We start from the raw sequence: 17139 nt of genomic DNA, 5'->3' as shown, positions 1-17139 counted from the left end.
CTAAACATTTTTACAAGGATTTACATTATCAGAAGTAATGTGTGACTTCCTTATTAGCTTAAAAGGTAAACAACGGGTGTATGAACTCAGACTGAGGTGGTGCAAGTGGACAGGAGAATAATATTTAACAAAGAGGACTGTGGTGGAGTTTGTATCGTTGGAGAGGTGATTTTAATGGACAGAAATGATGTTTACACTAGTTTCAGGGTAAAGACAGTTGTCTTCCACTTACTTAATGTAAAAAAAACCGTATGCAATGCTGTCCTCTGCTTTCTCACTGCTTTTCTGTGTTCTGAGTATTTTTGTTTGTTTATTTGGTTATATTTTTTTCCTTTTAAAGAAAATCTATCAATCTATTTCTTATATCAAGACAGAAAGAATAAAAAGAATTTTTCCTGACCTTTATGATGTAGCATGATGCAGGTGCTTTTGCATTTATTTGCACCACATTTTGAAGCTCGCCTCCTATTCAGTAGATTTGGTTGGTTTGGGACCACGTACATTTATGCCCTCTCCACTGTCCTCACTCTTACACTCTCTCTCTCCCTGTTACACCTTCTTCATTCCTTCTCTCCTGTTGTAACCAGTTATGTGAAGTCTTTAGAAACAGCCTCTATGAAGTTGGGTGCAGACAACAGGATTGTGAAGGTACAAATGATTGAGAAGAGAGAAAACGCCACTAGACACAGCCGGTCCACTACTGCGGCTGCAAACTTCCACTCACTGCAGATCGCCTCAGCCTCATCCTGGTCCCGGAACCTCTGAGCTATGTACGACACCTCCTCCAAAATACGCTGGATCTCTGGTGGGGGGAGGCCCACTCCCATCCCCAGGCCTACAACACCACTGCTGACATGTGGCTCTGCCTCATCACTGGGGGAGCTGTGGGCACGTCCCCCAAGCGTTACCCCAGAGTCACTAGAAGGTGGACAGTGTGGGCTTTCTATAGGATGGTAACTGCCAAAGTAGAGACTCATGGAACCATTGGAGGTGCCTGAGGGTGGGCAGGACGTCTGTGACATCGGCACAGTAAGGCTTGGTACTGTTCCCATCTCTATGGAGCTGGTGCTGGAGTGGTGGTGGGAGGTGTGACGATATTTGTAACCCGGCCGCTTGCGCTCATCGCCAGGTTGTTTCATACGGAGAAACCAGGCACACCAATTTAACAGAACCACACGGATCTGAAAGAAGAAAGGGGAAAATCAACACATAGGCACCGTTAACATATTCATTCAAACACAAACATGATGATTATCTTTTAATATAAGCTTCAGTCACTCACCCACTTAGGCATCTTCCCGCCGTGAGGGTCATGGTGGTGAAATTGTAAGACTATAACTGTAACCACCACAGACATTCCCACAATCATCATGGTGCTGGCAAAGTACTGAGCTGTTTAGTACACACAAACACACACACACACAAAAGAAAATCAACAAGGCTTAATTGTTTTTTCCCCAGAGTTATGTATGAGATCAATCATTTTATTACTTGTGGCATGTTTTTTTCCCACTTACTCCTCATTTTATTATTAGATGCTCATAATTACTAGCATTTAGAAACAGACAAGACTGAATAAACTAGGCTGATTTCACACTCTATCATGAAAGGAAAGCAATTCTCCTCAATCTACAACACACTATTTTGCTAAAGGGAAGAGATGCACATTTGAACTGAAGCTGGGTGAATAAAAGCAGTGCAAAACAGTGCAACAAAACAGAGAACAAAGGTAAATAAACCCAAAAACAGAGGCGAGAGAGAGAGACTCTTATCAGGAAGCAGTAGAGGAGGGGGTAGGATAAGTGTGTAGGTGGAGTTTCATTATTATTTGTTAGGATTTTTTTTTTTTTTAAAGATAAAAGAGAAGAGGTTAGGGCCTTAAAGAAAAGAAAAGAAAAGAAAGGAAAAGAAAAGAAAAGAAAAGAAAAGAAAAGAAAAGAAAAGAAAAGAAAAGAAAAAAAAAGAAAAGAAAAGGACAGAAAAGAAGGTTATAGTAGAAGTGGAGCACGAAATTAGGCTGCTATTAGAAAGTGTATATCTATACGGAGGTAGAATCAATAGAAAAACACAAGATGTACAATAATTCCAGAAATACGGTAAGTGGACCCAAACCACATTGTTTTTTGAGACAGAACAAACTAAATTGCGAATTAATCAAAACACAATTAAAATGAACTAAGCCAAACAAGAAATTAGCACACCTATGTTGTGATTAACGGCTGGCGAGTAATAAAAGACTCATGCCCTGACAGCTACAGTAACTCAGATATATATATATATATATATATATATATATATATATATATATATATATATATATATATATATATATATATATATATATATACATATATATTTATTTACTTATTTACTTATTTATTTATTTATCTAAGCCACCACCATTTTGTCCGTCTGTATCTGGAAGTCCCACAGGATCTTAGCTCGGTCATTCTCCACCACCCTTGGGGGCATCTCCCATTTTGACCTCGGGACTTCCAGGTTATACTCGGCACAGATGTTCCTGTACCCTATGCCGGCCACTTGGTTATGGCGTTCCATGTATGCCTTGCCTGCTAGCATCTTGCACCCTGCTGTTATGTGCTGGATTGTCTCTGGGGCATCTTTACACAGCCTGCACCTGGGGTCTTGCCTGGTGTGATAGACCCCAGCCTCTATGGATCTTGTGCTCAGAGCTTGTTCTTGTGCTGCCATGATTAGTGCCTCTGTGCTGTCTTTCAGTCCAGCTTTGTCCAGCCACTGGTAGGATTTCTGGATATCAGCCACCTCCTCTATCTGCCGGTGATACATACCGTGCAGGGGCCTGTCCTTCCATGACGATTCCAGATTGACGAGGTACACATATATATATATTTTTTTTATTTATATATATATATATATATATATATATATATATATATATATATATATATATATATATATATATATATATATATATATATATATATATACATATATATATATTTGGACAGCAGGGCAAGAATTTTGCATAACTGCCATGAAAGTATGGATCCACCCTGTTCTAGGTGGTGGTGATGGTGGTGGCACACTGTGGGCTCTTTAGTACCAAGTGAACATAGAGTCCATTCCTTTTATGAACAAAATGTTCTCATCTTCTGCCTGCTTCCAGCACACAAAGCTGAAATAATCTGAAACTGGTTTCTTTAACATGACAATGTACTCCACAGCCACCAGATCTCAATCCAATAGAGCGCCTTTGAGATGAATCGGAAGTAGTACCAACAAGTTGTAACTAATAAAGTGGCAGGTGAATATAAGTTATCCTGTTATTGCTGCTGTCACTCATTTTTCAGAAGCCATAATAAAGTTTTGACAAAGAGGTATAATCAGTAAGTTGTCACAGGCTGGGTCTCCGACCCAGCACTCTGAGTTTTCTTTGTATTTTTTGATATGTTATTAGTTTTTGTGTTATTTCCTATTTTGCCTTTAGTTTAGGCAGTTATTGGTTATTGTTCCTGGGTTTTCTATGTTTTGGGGTTTGGTATTTATTCATCACGTGTTGGGTCTGTTGAGTTGTGTTGTCATGTTTAGTTTTAGTATTTCCTGTTTTATTCTGACAATGTCATGTGTTCTCTGTTAATTGTATTTAGCTTTTCTCTCCTGGTCCTGTCATTAGGTTTATGGCTGTCAGCTGTTTCCCCATATGTTTCCACTTCCCCTGATTCACCTCATGTCTGTATTTAAGCCTTTTGTTTTCTTCATGCCGTTGTCGGGTCGTCTGTTTATTCTGCCCTAGTTCTGTTTATTTGACCTCAGTCTTAGTTACGATTTTTTGTCTGTTATGTATTATTAGTCATGGTCTTTGCTTGTTATTTTCCACCACAGTCATAGTTTAGGTTTTGGTCTCAGTACCGTTTAGTATTTTGTTTCTTAGTGTCTTGTCAGTTTACTTTGGTTTCCTGGTTTACTCCTGCAATCATCCAAATAAAGGATCGCTTTCTGTTTAAACCTGCAACACCTCGTCCACATCTGCTTTTGGGTCCTGTTTCAAAAACACACCGGCGCACCCCGCCGTGACATAAGTATCAGGTAAAGCTAAACAAAATCATTGGTATGCTTTATCTTCTAAGGCATACCAATCTCATTTGCTCCCCCTGATTCAACATTCACGCACGCTTAAACATGTTACATGTACTCACACAGACACAGAAATATAACCCACCAATGAGGGGGACAGAGTCTGACGTTGCAGGCATGATCTCAGCTACCAGAAGCATGAAGACAGTTAGCGAAAGCAGCACAGTGATGCCTTGAGACAGAAACCAAGAGAGACACAGTGAGAGAGAACATGAGCATATACATAATGATGCAATCAGGGTCACTGGTGTATGAAATTATTCTTGTAATTACTTATGTATGTAATCAGTTATGTTCTCGTGACTACAACCATTTGTCAGATGGTGCCCTCTCTGACATGTTCAAGGTAGGTTACAGCTTCAAAACTCCCCTACTTTGTAGCTGCTGATTGCTCACAGACAGGTAGCTATTCATCAATGCTCTGCACGGACAGAATGCATTCAGTGATTTTTTTTTAAGTGTCTTTAAATGCATGAATTCATTACAACATTCATTGTGGACAAATATGCTTGTAATGCATGTGAGGGCACCTTGAAGTTTTGATGTACTGTGCAGGGTGTTTGCATTCTTATTAGTTTGAACACTCTCCTTTATTTAAAAACTTAAAGAATGTCTAAACAATACACCCCCTTTGTTGTTTGTTTTATTTTACTCGACCAATATTCTATATCAATTCTTCTTTTTTGTTACTTATTCACATATGCACCAATACATATCTGCAGTAAGCTAACGTGTGTTCAGCATGCCCCTCTCACCCAGAGAAATCTTTTCTCCTGAGTCTGCAGGTAAAAGGAAGACCAGCAGGGCCAAGCCAGAGATCAGCACACAGGGGATGAGCAGATTTAGTCCATAATACAAAGTCCTGCGGCGCATGGTGACTGTAAACGTCACATCAGGGTAGGGCTCCTTACAGCACTCATAGTACAACTCATTACGCTTGGCCGGCACACCTGAAGGACACAAATGCAGATCTGTTTCTGTGGACTAAAGAGCAAACTTCATTTAAATGTTTGTTACCATGTAAACCCAAACACCATGTGACCATGCGACCTGCCAATGGGATTGCAAATTAGCTTAGGCTAACTCTGGTACAATGCATTGAATGCCAGCATTTATGTTAATATTTTATACAGTCCCTTCTCAAATAAAATTGTATTTCAACCTCATTATTTTCACTCTGTATTTAAATGTTTGGCAAAATAAAAAAGTAGAAAGTAGGTAGGCCATGGTTTTCCTGAATTTTAGAATTTTCTCACCTTAAGGTTCAGCTCTAGGGAAGTGATTAGCTCCACTCACATATGGCTTGGCTACACTCATGTCAAAGTGTCAAACTGTTTCTCTTGCATGCCATCTGGTTCTGTCTCACACCCATTTCAAACTAACCTAAACCCCAGAGCCCTGGAACTGGGATTTCCTTCTACTCTGTCCCAGCTTGAAAACCTCGAGAGGTCTTCCAAAACTTCTTCCATTTCCAGTCTATTCATTATAGCTCATTTTTTTGGCCTCATGTCAGTCTATTAACAGGCAGTGTGCATGTATATAATGTATAACATCTGCTTATGTCTGAGTATTTTAGCTTTTTATTTACATAAAAGAGATTCGAAATATTGATTTAAGAAAACCTGATGTAACACCTCACTCTCTGGTGACAGATTGAATTAAGCAGCCTTTCTTATTGCAAAGTTCTGCAATGTTCTGATTAAAGAAGCCCTCTTACCCACAAGATCCCACTCTCCATTTGGTATATAAGTGGATGTGTCCACATCGAGCATCTGGAGGTCCAGAAGCCAGCCGTTGTGTGTCCATGAGCCAAACTTCAAATCGCACTTCTGCACATCGAAGGGAAACCAACGCACGTCGATGTAACAGGTGCTCTTCAAGATGCCAGGGGGAATATACTGGCAGTTACCCGACGCATTCACCAGCACGTTGGTGTGAAACGTGGCATCAAACCTTTCATCCGCACTGGGAAGAAAGCAGAGGACAGTACTTTTAAAGCATTCATTCATTGCCACATGATAAAATTATCTTGTTGGGGAATGCAAGCGCTGATGGAAAAAGTAACAAGAAGGTATTTCTGTCACATCTGTTTATTTGCAGCAAACGTGGTGCCAATGTGCCTTTATTTGTGTGTTTTTATTCTTGTAGCAGTTCCTACTCTTCACAGTCGCCCTGAAGCTTTGCTGTGCTCTCAGAAATAGCAAATTGCACAATGCCTGTCTCTGTTCAAAAGAAGGGTTTACACCTGAGAGAGGGCACCAGTCTACCATGGGGCTGATACCTGATACAGTTAATATTGTTTGCATTTTGTGCCAGCATTTTCAGTCTGAAAACTGAAGCCAAGTGCCAAAAACTGCATTTCTTTTAGTGACTTTTTGAGACTAGGTCATGAGTCAATCTGTATGGACTAGATAATAAAATAACAATCTTTAGCACAGAAACGATCATGCTTAGCAACTGATCTTTATAGCTAATAATTTTACAAGGGTACATAGCTTATGTAAAACTAACCCGTTACAATTTATCAACGCTTTAAGTTGAGGCAAGGCTGCTTTAAGGGACAGGTGCATGCACAGATAGGGGGTGATGTAGCCAAGAGCTACCACCTACGTTTGGTCGGAGCATTTTAATGCAATTATCATGCCCCATTATAGCATGATAGCAGCCAAGATGCTAACACTGAAGCTTCAAAATGGGGAGATGACATATTTCATGTATAGTCTGCAGTGACTGCAGTGGCAGCAGGGAGTTGTTGAGTGATATATCTACTGAGCCCTCAACCTGCCTGCAACTATACACCTTGATGAAAACTGTTAAACGCTAAATATGTAATTGCAAAACCAAAACAGAGTAGGTGATCCTTTTTGTGTTTTTTGTAACTCACTAACTGTTGCAATGATTAAACGCCAGTTTGAGCAAAATATGAAACACATAAAAATTATTGGATCTGTTTCACTGACAATATTCGCTGTAATGTACCAAAAACAAATAAATAATTTGACGTTACATCTGCAAGTCGAAGAGTGCTAGCACTTAGAGATAGATGCTTACAGTAAAGAAAATGCATGTGCATAACCTTGATTGTACTACAGCTCTGGTACTCCACTTGAACTCTAATTAAATATTAAAGAAAAGCTCCTCTGGTGTTGGTTAGAATGGGAAGTCCTTAATAAAGTGCCAGAGGCAAAACCTGAACTTTTAGAGAATTAACAGTATATGGCAAAAGTCATAAAGCAAACTAAATTCTGAGTGTAGCAGCTGGCTGGAAGAAAGCAATTTAGATCCTTCTTCAATACGGCATTTGGATAGAAGTGAAAAAATGAGTCAGCTTAGACCAGTGAATACAAAAAATTCAGTAAAATATATCAATTAAGGTTGAGCAGGTGACCATGCAGCAGACAGTGTTTGAGTTTGCTCCATGTCTTTCCCTGTTCACTCTTGCTGCTCTATCAAATAAAGGGGAAGAAATCTTCTTTTATGAGCTACCAAAACAACAAAATTAACAAGACAATACAAAAACACACAAAAGTCTGCAACAAAAAGAGTGAGAGAGTGAGAGTTTCTCATATTGCTTCAAATTTCAGCTTCCTGAAAGAAAGGTCTGCAAGAGTGTGAATACAAAACAGAAGTTTTGATCAGAGGACTGAACCTGAAGGAGCAGACAGTGCTGGTAAAAAGTATACAGCAATAGCCCAAAAAATAAGCCCTGCAAAAAACACTGCAGAAAAAAGGAACAGACCACTGATGCTGTGGACAATATGACTGGCAAAGGAGCAAATGCTTTATTGTACTGTAGTTTTTAAATAATAACACATTTTGATTAATAAGTGTATTTATTACATGAAAATACACATGTGCAAACTATTAGACACATTGTGTATTAATTGTTGTGAGCTATATTGTTTTAGTTCACACTCCAAACAGCTTAAAAAGCCACATATAGATCTGTACATAAATGCACAGTATACAGGCACACACAATGCAGTAAAATGCAAACAAAAAATAAAGCAATAGGCACACACACACACACACACACTTCAATCCCCAATGAGAGTGATAACATCAGCGTGTCTGAAATACCCCACAGCAGTATTGAGACTTAACAAAAAAACGTGGCCTGCATTTTAACCAAAGTTTGTAGATGGCTCCTTTTTCTTTGTACCTGCTTCTTCTCAGATTGAGTGATTGACCTTTTCTCTGGAGGGTCAAGTGTTATATTTTATGTCTCTGCTGTGTGCGTCGCTATTAGCTGTGGATCCTGCAGGTACTCAGGAAGGGATGTGTGGGGTTGGCCAAGGTGGAGACACGCAATGAATTATTCAAGCTTTGGCCTTACTTTATCTGGATGTGCAAGCTTTCTTGCAATCAGCGCTTACACACATCACAGTAGACGATGTCCTGAAGTGTGTGTGTGTGAGTAGATGCCAGAAGGTACACACTTGTCTAATCGCAATTTTTCAATTTTTACTTAAGACACTTGCCTACCCCTTCAGCTTGATTATAGTTTTTGTTGCATTTCTTTATCTTATACCTCCACAGTGCTTTCATCAGTGGTCACATGGAATTATTAATTTAAAGCATCATTACATGGCTCTTCCACGATGCACAAGTAACATCAAAGATCTACCAGACCTTACAGTTAAACATTTGTGAGCATATTTGAAGTTTCTGAAACCCTTAATAATGGAGTAACCAACATTTTGCCATGTAAAGATTAGAATTATTAAAACAGCATACAGTTGGACACGTGATATCCCTGGGAGAAGGAGAAGCTGTCACGCTCACATACACACATACAGGCTGGCAAAAGGGCGCTGTGGATATGTCAGAGTGCAGCAAGGGGGAAACGGAGACTGACCGACAGTGACAATGGTGGCAGTGACAGGTCTCTGCACCATGGGACATGACTCACCCGGCTTTATTCTCACTAACTCAACACCTGACTCTCAATAATAAAAAGAAGGAAGTCTTTTGGATGTGAGGCAGAAAAAAGGCCATACAGAGTGAACAAATTCTAAATGCAGCACAAGAAATGTACAAACGGTAAACATGTTTATATAAAATTATGTCAAATATAATCTTATGTATCTTAAATGATTAGTCTGAAGCTTTTTTTAAAAAAGAAATCTGAGAAAGATAAGAATAAAATAGAGATACAGAATGTGTATTTCTCCAGAGGAAACAGCTAACACCTTCCCCAAAGCTTTTCTGAAGCTTTTAGTCAAGCATAGTTGAGAATTACACAAGGTCAGTGCCTCAGACTCAGAATGACTGCATGAAGTACAGACCAATCTGTCCATGTCCATTATGTCATATTCCAGAGATACAGCCCTCTATTAAGCAGCCTCAGGGCATCATGACTTGAGGCTTTCTGTTTGACAGCCTCGAGGCTTCGTGGTTAGCAAATGGACAGAATAGAAGCAGAGTGCAAAGTGACATTAAATGGATTACTTATAAACTTAATTCAGCTTCAAATCATAAAATACAGAAGCAAACAGGACGGAAGAAGACTTGTAATGTTACACAGTGGTATCTGATAATTTCTTTGGTTTTGCATATAATATGTTGTCTGTAATGTAAGTTTAAACATGTTGTCATCATAAGCATTTTAGGAACTTGCACAGCCTCATAGGCATGAATACATATACTAATAACGCCGCACCTTATTGTTACTTATCCTGTCACCACTTCAGCGATTTGTGAAAAAATAATAGATGACAGAATTGGGTTTTTTTAGGTTTCTTATAAACCTTATTATAAACCATCGTGAATTTTGAAAACATGCTCCTGGGCAGTAAAGACATTGACTCTTTTCTTTCATTCAAAACTTCATTAATTTTAATGGATCAGAGAAACATCATTAAATCCAGCCATCTGTCTATTCATTCAACTCAGCTATCCGTCCAGGAAAAAAAAGTTCACATCCATTTATTTGATTACTTCTCTATTAATTCATATGGCCTGTCACAATGTTGTGTGCTGTATGTTTACGTTTTCTGCCATAACTGCAATTCAGTCTTTGTCCTACCTGAATTTGACGTCTGTTATGTTCATCGTTGCAGCTTTCTGTTTCCTCTAATGAGAGAAAAGTTAACAGCTCAAATATTCGGCCCGTTATAGTTCTATTTACTTTATATCAGAGATGTCAAACATATGCTCAGCAACCAGAACAGCCCTGCCACTGGGTGGCTTTGAAAAATGTCACAATGGTATAACTATAACGACTATTATTTTATCTGCACCATCAAAGGTCTGAATCATTCTCAGTGTTTCAGCATTTATAAAGGCTTCATCCAAAACCTGGCGTACTAAAACGAAACAAGTAAAAGACAAAGCATGAAACAGAAAATAAAGTGTCTTTTTAAAACTTAGTATTTTGTGAATTAACAGAAAAGTTTTGGTTTTTTTCAGAGAAGCCATAGTAGAAGTAAAGTAGAAGTCTCAGTAGAAGAGAAATATCTTAACGGTCTCATCTGTTAATTAAAGTTTGGTTTGTGTTTTCATGAGGCCAGTTGATGAAAAGCAAGTCATTAGACCCACTGTAATTATTGAACTGGAAGATGAAATGTGCTAATTAAAGACTGAAACTATTGCAAAGATGGAGGATAAAAAACTATTTTCCCCAGGCAGGAATGCACAGATATCTTCTGGATGATAAATCCATGGCTCACTGTATAGATTACCCATGCGTAAAATATAATTGTGAAGCAGTGTGAACAAAACAGGCTGACAATAACAAAAGCAATATCGGAGAAATATGAGATTTCACACTGGGAAAGAAATGAGCTGGCTTATCTCATTTTTTGTCTTTCCATTCAGTCCATTCCATATTTAGACAGAATCGGATCTCAGCACCTCTAAACATCATTATGGTAATATTAATACAATTGAAATGAATAAAAAAATTTATGGTAAGCTTTTGTCTAGTAAGTACTTCCTATTTTCATTCTTCAGCTTACAACTTGTAGGGAGGACACCTACACCAAGCATCCAACAGTGGTAACATGGAATTATTCATTTAAAGAAAACACAAAGTGCATCTTTCACAGTGTTGACATAAAAATGAGAGTGATTAAGTGCAATACATTTTGTTCTTAGAGTTATATAAAGTTATAAATCACAGATAAATTAGCCCAAACCGGATGACGAGATCTCTGGGTAAAAATGACAAACTGTTATTTAATATGCCTCATAGCAGTTTTTTTGTTATATATATATTTGCAGATTCATTGTATACATGTATATATCCATCCATTCGCTTCCACTTATCCTTTTCAGGGTCGCGGGGGGCGCTGGAGCCTATCCCAGCTGTCATAGGGCGAGAGGCGGGGCACACCCTGGACAGGTCGCCAGTCTGTCGCAGGGCTAACACACAGGGACAGACAACCATTCGCACTCACATTCACACCTAGTGGCAATTTGGATTATTCAATTAACCTAACCCCACAAGCTGCATGTCTTTGGACGGTGGGAGGAAGCCGGAGTACCCGGAGAGAACCCACGCAAACACGGGGAGAACATGCAAACTCCACACAGAAAGACCCCGGCCTGATGGTGGAATTGAACTCAGGACCTTCTTGCTGTGCGGCAACAGTGCTAACCACTGTGCCACCGTGCTGCCTTACATGTATATATGTTATGTATATATATGTTGAATATGTTTGTGATGGCATCAGCCACACATAGGTAAAACTAGTCCATTCATTCACTTTATTAGTTTGGTTTGCAGTTGCTTATTCACTAATATGATTCTTTAATCATTTTACTTAAACCTAACACTGATATTATGAGGCACACGCATAATAGCATTGTATGGTTTTTCTAAAAATATTTTCTGTTATATTAATTATGTTTCTCTTTCTTTGAGTTACCTGGTTTGGAGCGTTGGCTGTCTGCTGTCTGGGCAAAAGGTATGGCTGAGAACAAAATGCCTGCTCAGCAGGACCAAGCACGTGCTATCAGAAACAGGGGTGTTTTAGCTTTACTTAAAGTTATTCTGTGCTTAGTTAGTGTTGGTGTTTGTTTTTGTTTCCCCCCTGTTGTGTGTAAATGGTTTGGTCAAACTTTGTGATTATAGGTCAGTTTGTGAGTTAAGTTGTGTCCACTTTGTTTATATAAGTTTCTGGAAATTACTTTTTGTAGAGTTATATTTAGTTGACCTCTTTTATGAGCCCACTAATTATATTTTTGAATTTTGTCTTTTTGAACTTTTTTTGAGGGTTAAAATAAAGAGAACCCATTTTGAAGACATTTTTCCCGTGTCCTCTATGCCTTGGCTGCTTGGTCCCTCACAGTGTTACTTTAGGTTATGAGTTAAAGTGTTATGGAATAAGTACTATTTAGTATGTAATTATTATATTTACCAAGACTGCATACATCAGCCCAAGTGGCACCCCTAAGAGAAGAGGTCGTGGGAATTTTTGTACAGATGTTTGTTGTGCATTTGTGTAAAAGCTCAGTGTCATGCAGTGTAACTATAGCAACCCTACCAATAATAACTGTAATAGTAGCTATATTATTAATATTTCTGAAAACTGTAAATTTAGATATTTCCTCATGAGGTGCATAAACCCTCATGTTCAACTGTGGACTGGATCTTCATATTTAGCTTCATGTTGCTGTTCATTTTTAGCGAGTTCAACAGATATTTTGATTTCTCATTAGAGTCTGTTTTGGGGGTTTTTTCAGCCATTGCTCTGAAAAAACTGTAAAAGAAATATTCAGGCCATAATATATTAGCAGTAGTGCTGTAATGGACATATGTTACTATGAATATATTTTGTAAAATACAACAGGGAGAATTTACTTTGACAAAGTATGCAAATTTATAGAAAACCCTTAACATGAAACAAAGAGGACAGAACCTTTGTTTTGCACAGACTGATACGTTTCACTATGATTTGATTAGATTTGACAAAAAAAGTCAAACAAAAAAATATGGAGACAAAACACCAAAACAAAGTGTTTGGTAAATAACATTTGTAGCACCTAAGTTTTAGGGGAGTGTGTAGCCAGTTCAGAAACAAGACAAGCGGGCAGAGAGAGGAGGGCGAGGAAACATGCTGACACTTTGACAGAGCAGATGGAGTGATTTATAAAGAGCACTCGATGAAAGATGGGAACGATAAAATATGGAGAGAAAGAGTTGATTGAATGGAATGAATTATAGTAAGACAGTGAGTTATGAAAGAGACGTGGAGGGAGACACAAATGAAATGAAATGAAAAGAGGGATGGTGAGACGGGCCGGCGGTGAAGGGGTAGGGGAGGGTAAAAGGCAGACATGGGGAAAGAGAGGGGTGAGAGTCAAGAGATTAGGTTGGGTAATCCTGGCAGGTCTAAAAGCTAAGCTTTTAAAATTTGGGTTAATACTCCTAGACCTTTGTTTTGTCCTAATGTTCCATGTGATGTGTGTGCTGGAGGTACTAAATTTATCCATCCCTTCATCTTCTCCTTTCCTTTTAGTCTCAAACTGAACATCCATCTCTCACTCAAGCATTGCAATTAGTTGTTTTGGAGGAAAACAACTGGCCTACATCTCTAATTGGACTGAGAAAGCCTTACACAGAAGCATGAAGTGGATAAGCCACCATCATCAGCTTGACCTGAATCAAAAATGCAATGAGCTTGTTGAACATCGTTTATGAAAACAATGATTTTGACCTTAGCTCTTGTGCGGCTCCTAAATTCATTAAAAACTATTATTTTTTAACATTTTAATATTTTTTTAATATAGTGAAAATCAGTTTTAATGACATCAGCTGCTTTTTATCAGCTTTCGTTCATCGTCAGTGACTTGACTGCCACAGAGTTTTTAAAATAACCTGTCTCCTCCTGTTTTGTATTAATGTGTTTGTGCTGCATTTTGATTGAATATTTATCACTTTGGCTCAAACTAATCTGCACGGTTTTGTGGAGATTAAAGGTGGAATTTAATTTAAAAAAAGGCGGCATATCTAAAGAATTATATACACGTTTAATTCGCTCCTGTCAAAAATACATAGTGCAAGGAAAGATGGCTCTGAGAGGTGAGTTTATTTGTAGCAAAGGACAGACAGTGTTAAACTGCTCCACAAGAAAAGTAGAAAAACATTTTTTTAAGAAAGATCAAGGTCATAACCTTCTAAAGTAAGGCTGCAATGAGTGGACAAAGTCAGAACTGACCTGTTGTAAAGAAGGATGTCAGGCGTCCAGACCTGGTCTGAAGGAAATCGCAGGTTTTGGACACCGGGATAGTTTTCTGGATTCCAGGTCAGGTAGATGTCTGTCCAGTACTGAGACAGAAACATACATATTTATAGACTCATTCATTCAGTTATAGATTATGTGGCATTTTTATAAAATGGCATAATTTACCCTCATGCACTGCTAAACCTGTAACCTGTCACAATGTAAGAAATTGAATAGCAAAAATGTAAATGGAGCAGACAAGCTACATTAAAAGTCTGTATCTTAAAATAGAAAAAGCATGGGACAGTAAACTAGTGATAATTCTTCCCTTAGCTTTTTGAAAGCTGCTCTATTTCTTTAAATACACCTGGACTTTGGACTTGGGTGTCGACTGTGTCATATAAACAGTATATGCGGGAAAGGCAACAGGACAATGACACAGAGACACTGAATCTGGCTGCTTGAGCCTTTTGTGTTAACAACCTATGTGTTGTGTACCATTAGAAACCTAAACATCAGGTTGCTCCAATGTTTTTTCCATAGACCGAGAATCTGGTGCTTGGGTCCAGGCAGGCTTTCATAGGTGAGCAGGTTAAAAAAGCCAAATTGTTAGGTGTAACTGAAAAACACCTATAATGCTGATAATAGAGTTGCCGAAATGAGTAAGACTATTCCAACTTTTAGAGCATGCACTGTTATTTTCAGAGACAACAATTAAGCAAGTATTACAGCACATTAAGTTGATGGTCATGTGCCCCACTCAGACTTTAACTCACCAGCTGCAGCCAGGCATTCGTTATCAGCACTTGGTTCTTCTCGTCCTAAAAACAGAAGTAGAAGAAAGACAAAAAGAGAGTGAGATTTTCTTTTATATAAGAGCAAAGAACCAAAGCAATTCATATTTAATAAACTGGAAAATGCCTTTGTGATCAGCAAGTCATTGCAGCTGTTTTGCATTTCCAAAGAACCAACCACGCTATGTGAAACCTTCTAGAAGTGATTTTTTGCAATAAAGTGTAGCTCAGTTAAAGAGCTTCATGGTGGCAAAGGACTATTTAAAACTTTTCCAAGCTTTTTTATATAACACTGTCTGTTAAACAGGGGTGATGTAATGTAAAATATCATGCTAGCTCTTGTAAAATACTGCATGTCATGCTGAAATCAAAGAATGACGAACATTATAAAATAATGAACTTCGGAAATGTTTTTAAAGTGTACATATAGCATTTCTGGAAATGATGTTGCTCATATTCTAGCTGCAGGGTGGAAATTAGCATTTCTGCAAGCATCACTATTCCTGCTCCCTGTGCTCCCTTACTTTAAAGAAAAGGGGATATATATTAAATGAAATCCAAGCAGAATTCCTGCATCTTTTTAGCTTTTTGTCCTCTTTTTGAATTTGTCAAATAAAAGGTAAATAACTTTGTCTATAAACAATTTAATGAAACAATCAAAATAAAACGGAATATCCTGAAAAGCTGAATTTGCATATCTATTTGATGTCAGACAAAATTCTTGCAGCACAGTAAACAGGGCCATAATGTATAGAATGGCAATATTTATTTATTTAATTTATGGTCTATCATTATTATTATTGCAGCAAAAATCAAGCTTTGGGGGTTTCTACTGTATGTTACAGTAATAGTGTTGTATACATTTCCTAGTAATATCTTGGTGTTTCTATCAATACGTGTTCATTTGCATTTTCACGTCATATAAAAATCAGACCAAAGCTTCAGTGAACACAATACACCAGTTGCTGTTTGAAGCACCAGCTAAGATGTTGGAGAACAGGAGCAATGCAGGTCTCGGTGGCATGAACTTGTCCAGAAGCCAAGATGAGAAATCACAAAGTTCCTTAAGACCATCGTCAAAACCCTGCTGTCAAGACTGCTCCCTTGGTTGTTGATTACAGATGAAGTCCACGTCACTCAAGTTAAAAAAAAAACTAGAGGATGGTCAGATTCATTATTGAAAAAGCATCAGAGACTGCCAAGAGCTTTAAGCAGCTTCTACTTATACAACAAAAATGCCCTGGAACAGCCTCTCTCAGGAATTACTTTTTAGGAAACTGATAACTTTTGAAGCAGCAGGACAGACATTATGTCCATATGAAGCAGCTCAGCGGACAAAAACTGCACTTCAATTTGCTGACTTTGTTTGGAAGGTGTATGATGGAATAAATGGGCCTGGGCCATGCTCAAAGACACACTTTCAACAAAATCTGAGTATCTATTAACGAAGGATACCACTGAACTAAGAGCAGAAGATGGTGACACGTGTCAAAGTATCTCAGTAACAACATGGATAGTAGAAATCAGACTGTTAGAGACAGGAGGAATAAACAGGATTAGCCTTTTTCTGAAAGTTGTCTGGAACAGTCAAAAATCTTTGTCAAAAAAGAAACCTATTGAGGTGCAGAAAAGTTAATTGACATTCAGTCTAAAAAAATTTAATTCCAAACACATCTTTTGTACACTCTTAACTGAAGACCCTTTATGAAGGAGAGCCAATCTGATCTGACAAATAAATGACTTGTAAGTATCTGAGTCCTCAGTTTTTACATAAAAGCTTTTCAGTGATTTAAGAAGCATCACCACATATAAAGAGAAACAAAAATTAGTGGAAAAACAGACTGAAAGATGATTTTAGAAGGACTGAAAGTTTGTTTGTTTTAGACTACAGCCCTACTACAGTAAACTAGTGTAAAATTCTGAATCTGTCTGAATGTCTTCCTCAGTCTGTTAGAAACTGTAGATCATCAGAAAAACATGTGGTTCCTTAATTATCAAATAGATTAAACAAGAACAACTGGAAACGCTTTATTTCCAGTTGTTTCCAGTTTCAAAAGGAA

At 38.1% G+C, this 17139-nt stretch overlaps 1 protein-coding gene across 1 annotated transcript in view; it reads right to left on the bottom strand.

Annotated features, from left to right (window-relative positions):
* Nucleotides 1–264: 264 nt before the first annotated feature.
* LOC308408213 (neuronal acetylcholine receptor subunit alpha-7-like) overlaps nucleotides 265–17139 on the bottom strand; it is a 34007-nt gene continuing 17132 nt past the window's right edge. Inside the window, exons 3-9 of the mRNA XM_080900382.1 lie at nucleotides 15062–15106; nucleotides 14280–14389; nucleotides 5834–6081; nucleotides 4872–5066; nucleotides 4202–4288; nucleotides 1283–1392; nucleotides 265–1181 (exon numbers count right to left, since the gene is read on the bottom strand). Of these exons, the coding sequence (XP_080756508.1) occupies nucleotides 588–1181; nucleotides 1283–1392; nucleotides 4202–4288; nucleotides 4872–5066; nucleotides 5834–6081; nucleotides 14280–14389; nucleotides 15062–15106 (1389 nt within the window). The 3' untranslated portion in view covers nucleotides 265–587. The remainder of the gene's footprint in view (nucleotides 1182–1282; nucleotides 1393–4201; nucleotides 4289–4871; nucleotides 5067–5833; nucleotides 6082–14279; nucleotides 14390–15061; nucleotides 15107–17139) is intronic.

The sequence above is a fragment of the Rhamphochromis sp. 'chilingali' genome (genome assembly GCF_963969265.1).
Source record: "Rhamphochromis sp. 'chilingali' genome assembly, chromosome: 13".
NCBI lineage: Eukaryota > Metazoa > Chordata > Actinopteri > Cichliformes > Cichlidae > Rhamphochromis > Rhamphochromis sp. 'chilingali'.
The sequence above is the reverse complement of the archived record's forward strand: the minus strand, read 5'-3'. Positions and strand labels throughout refer to the sequence as shown.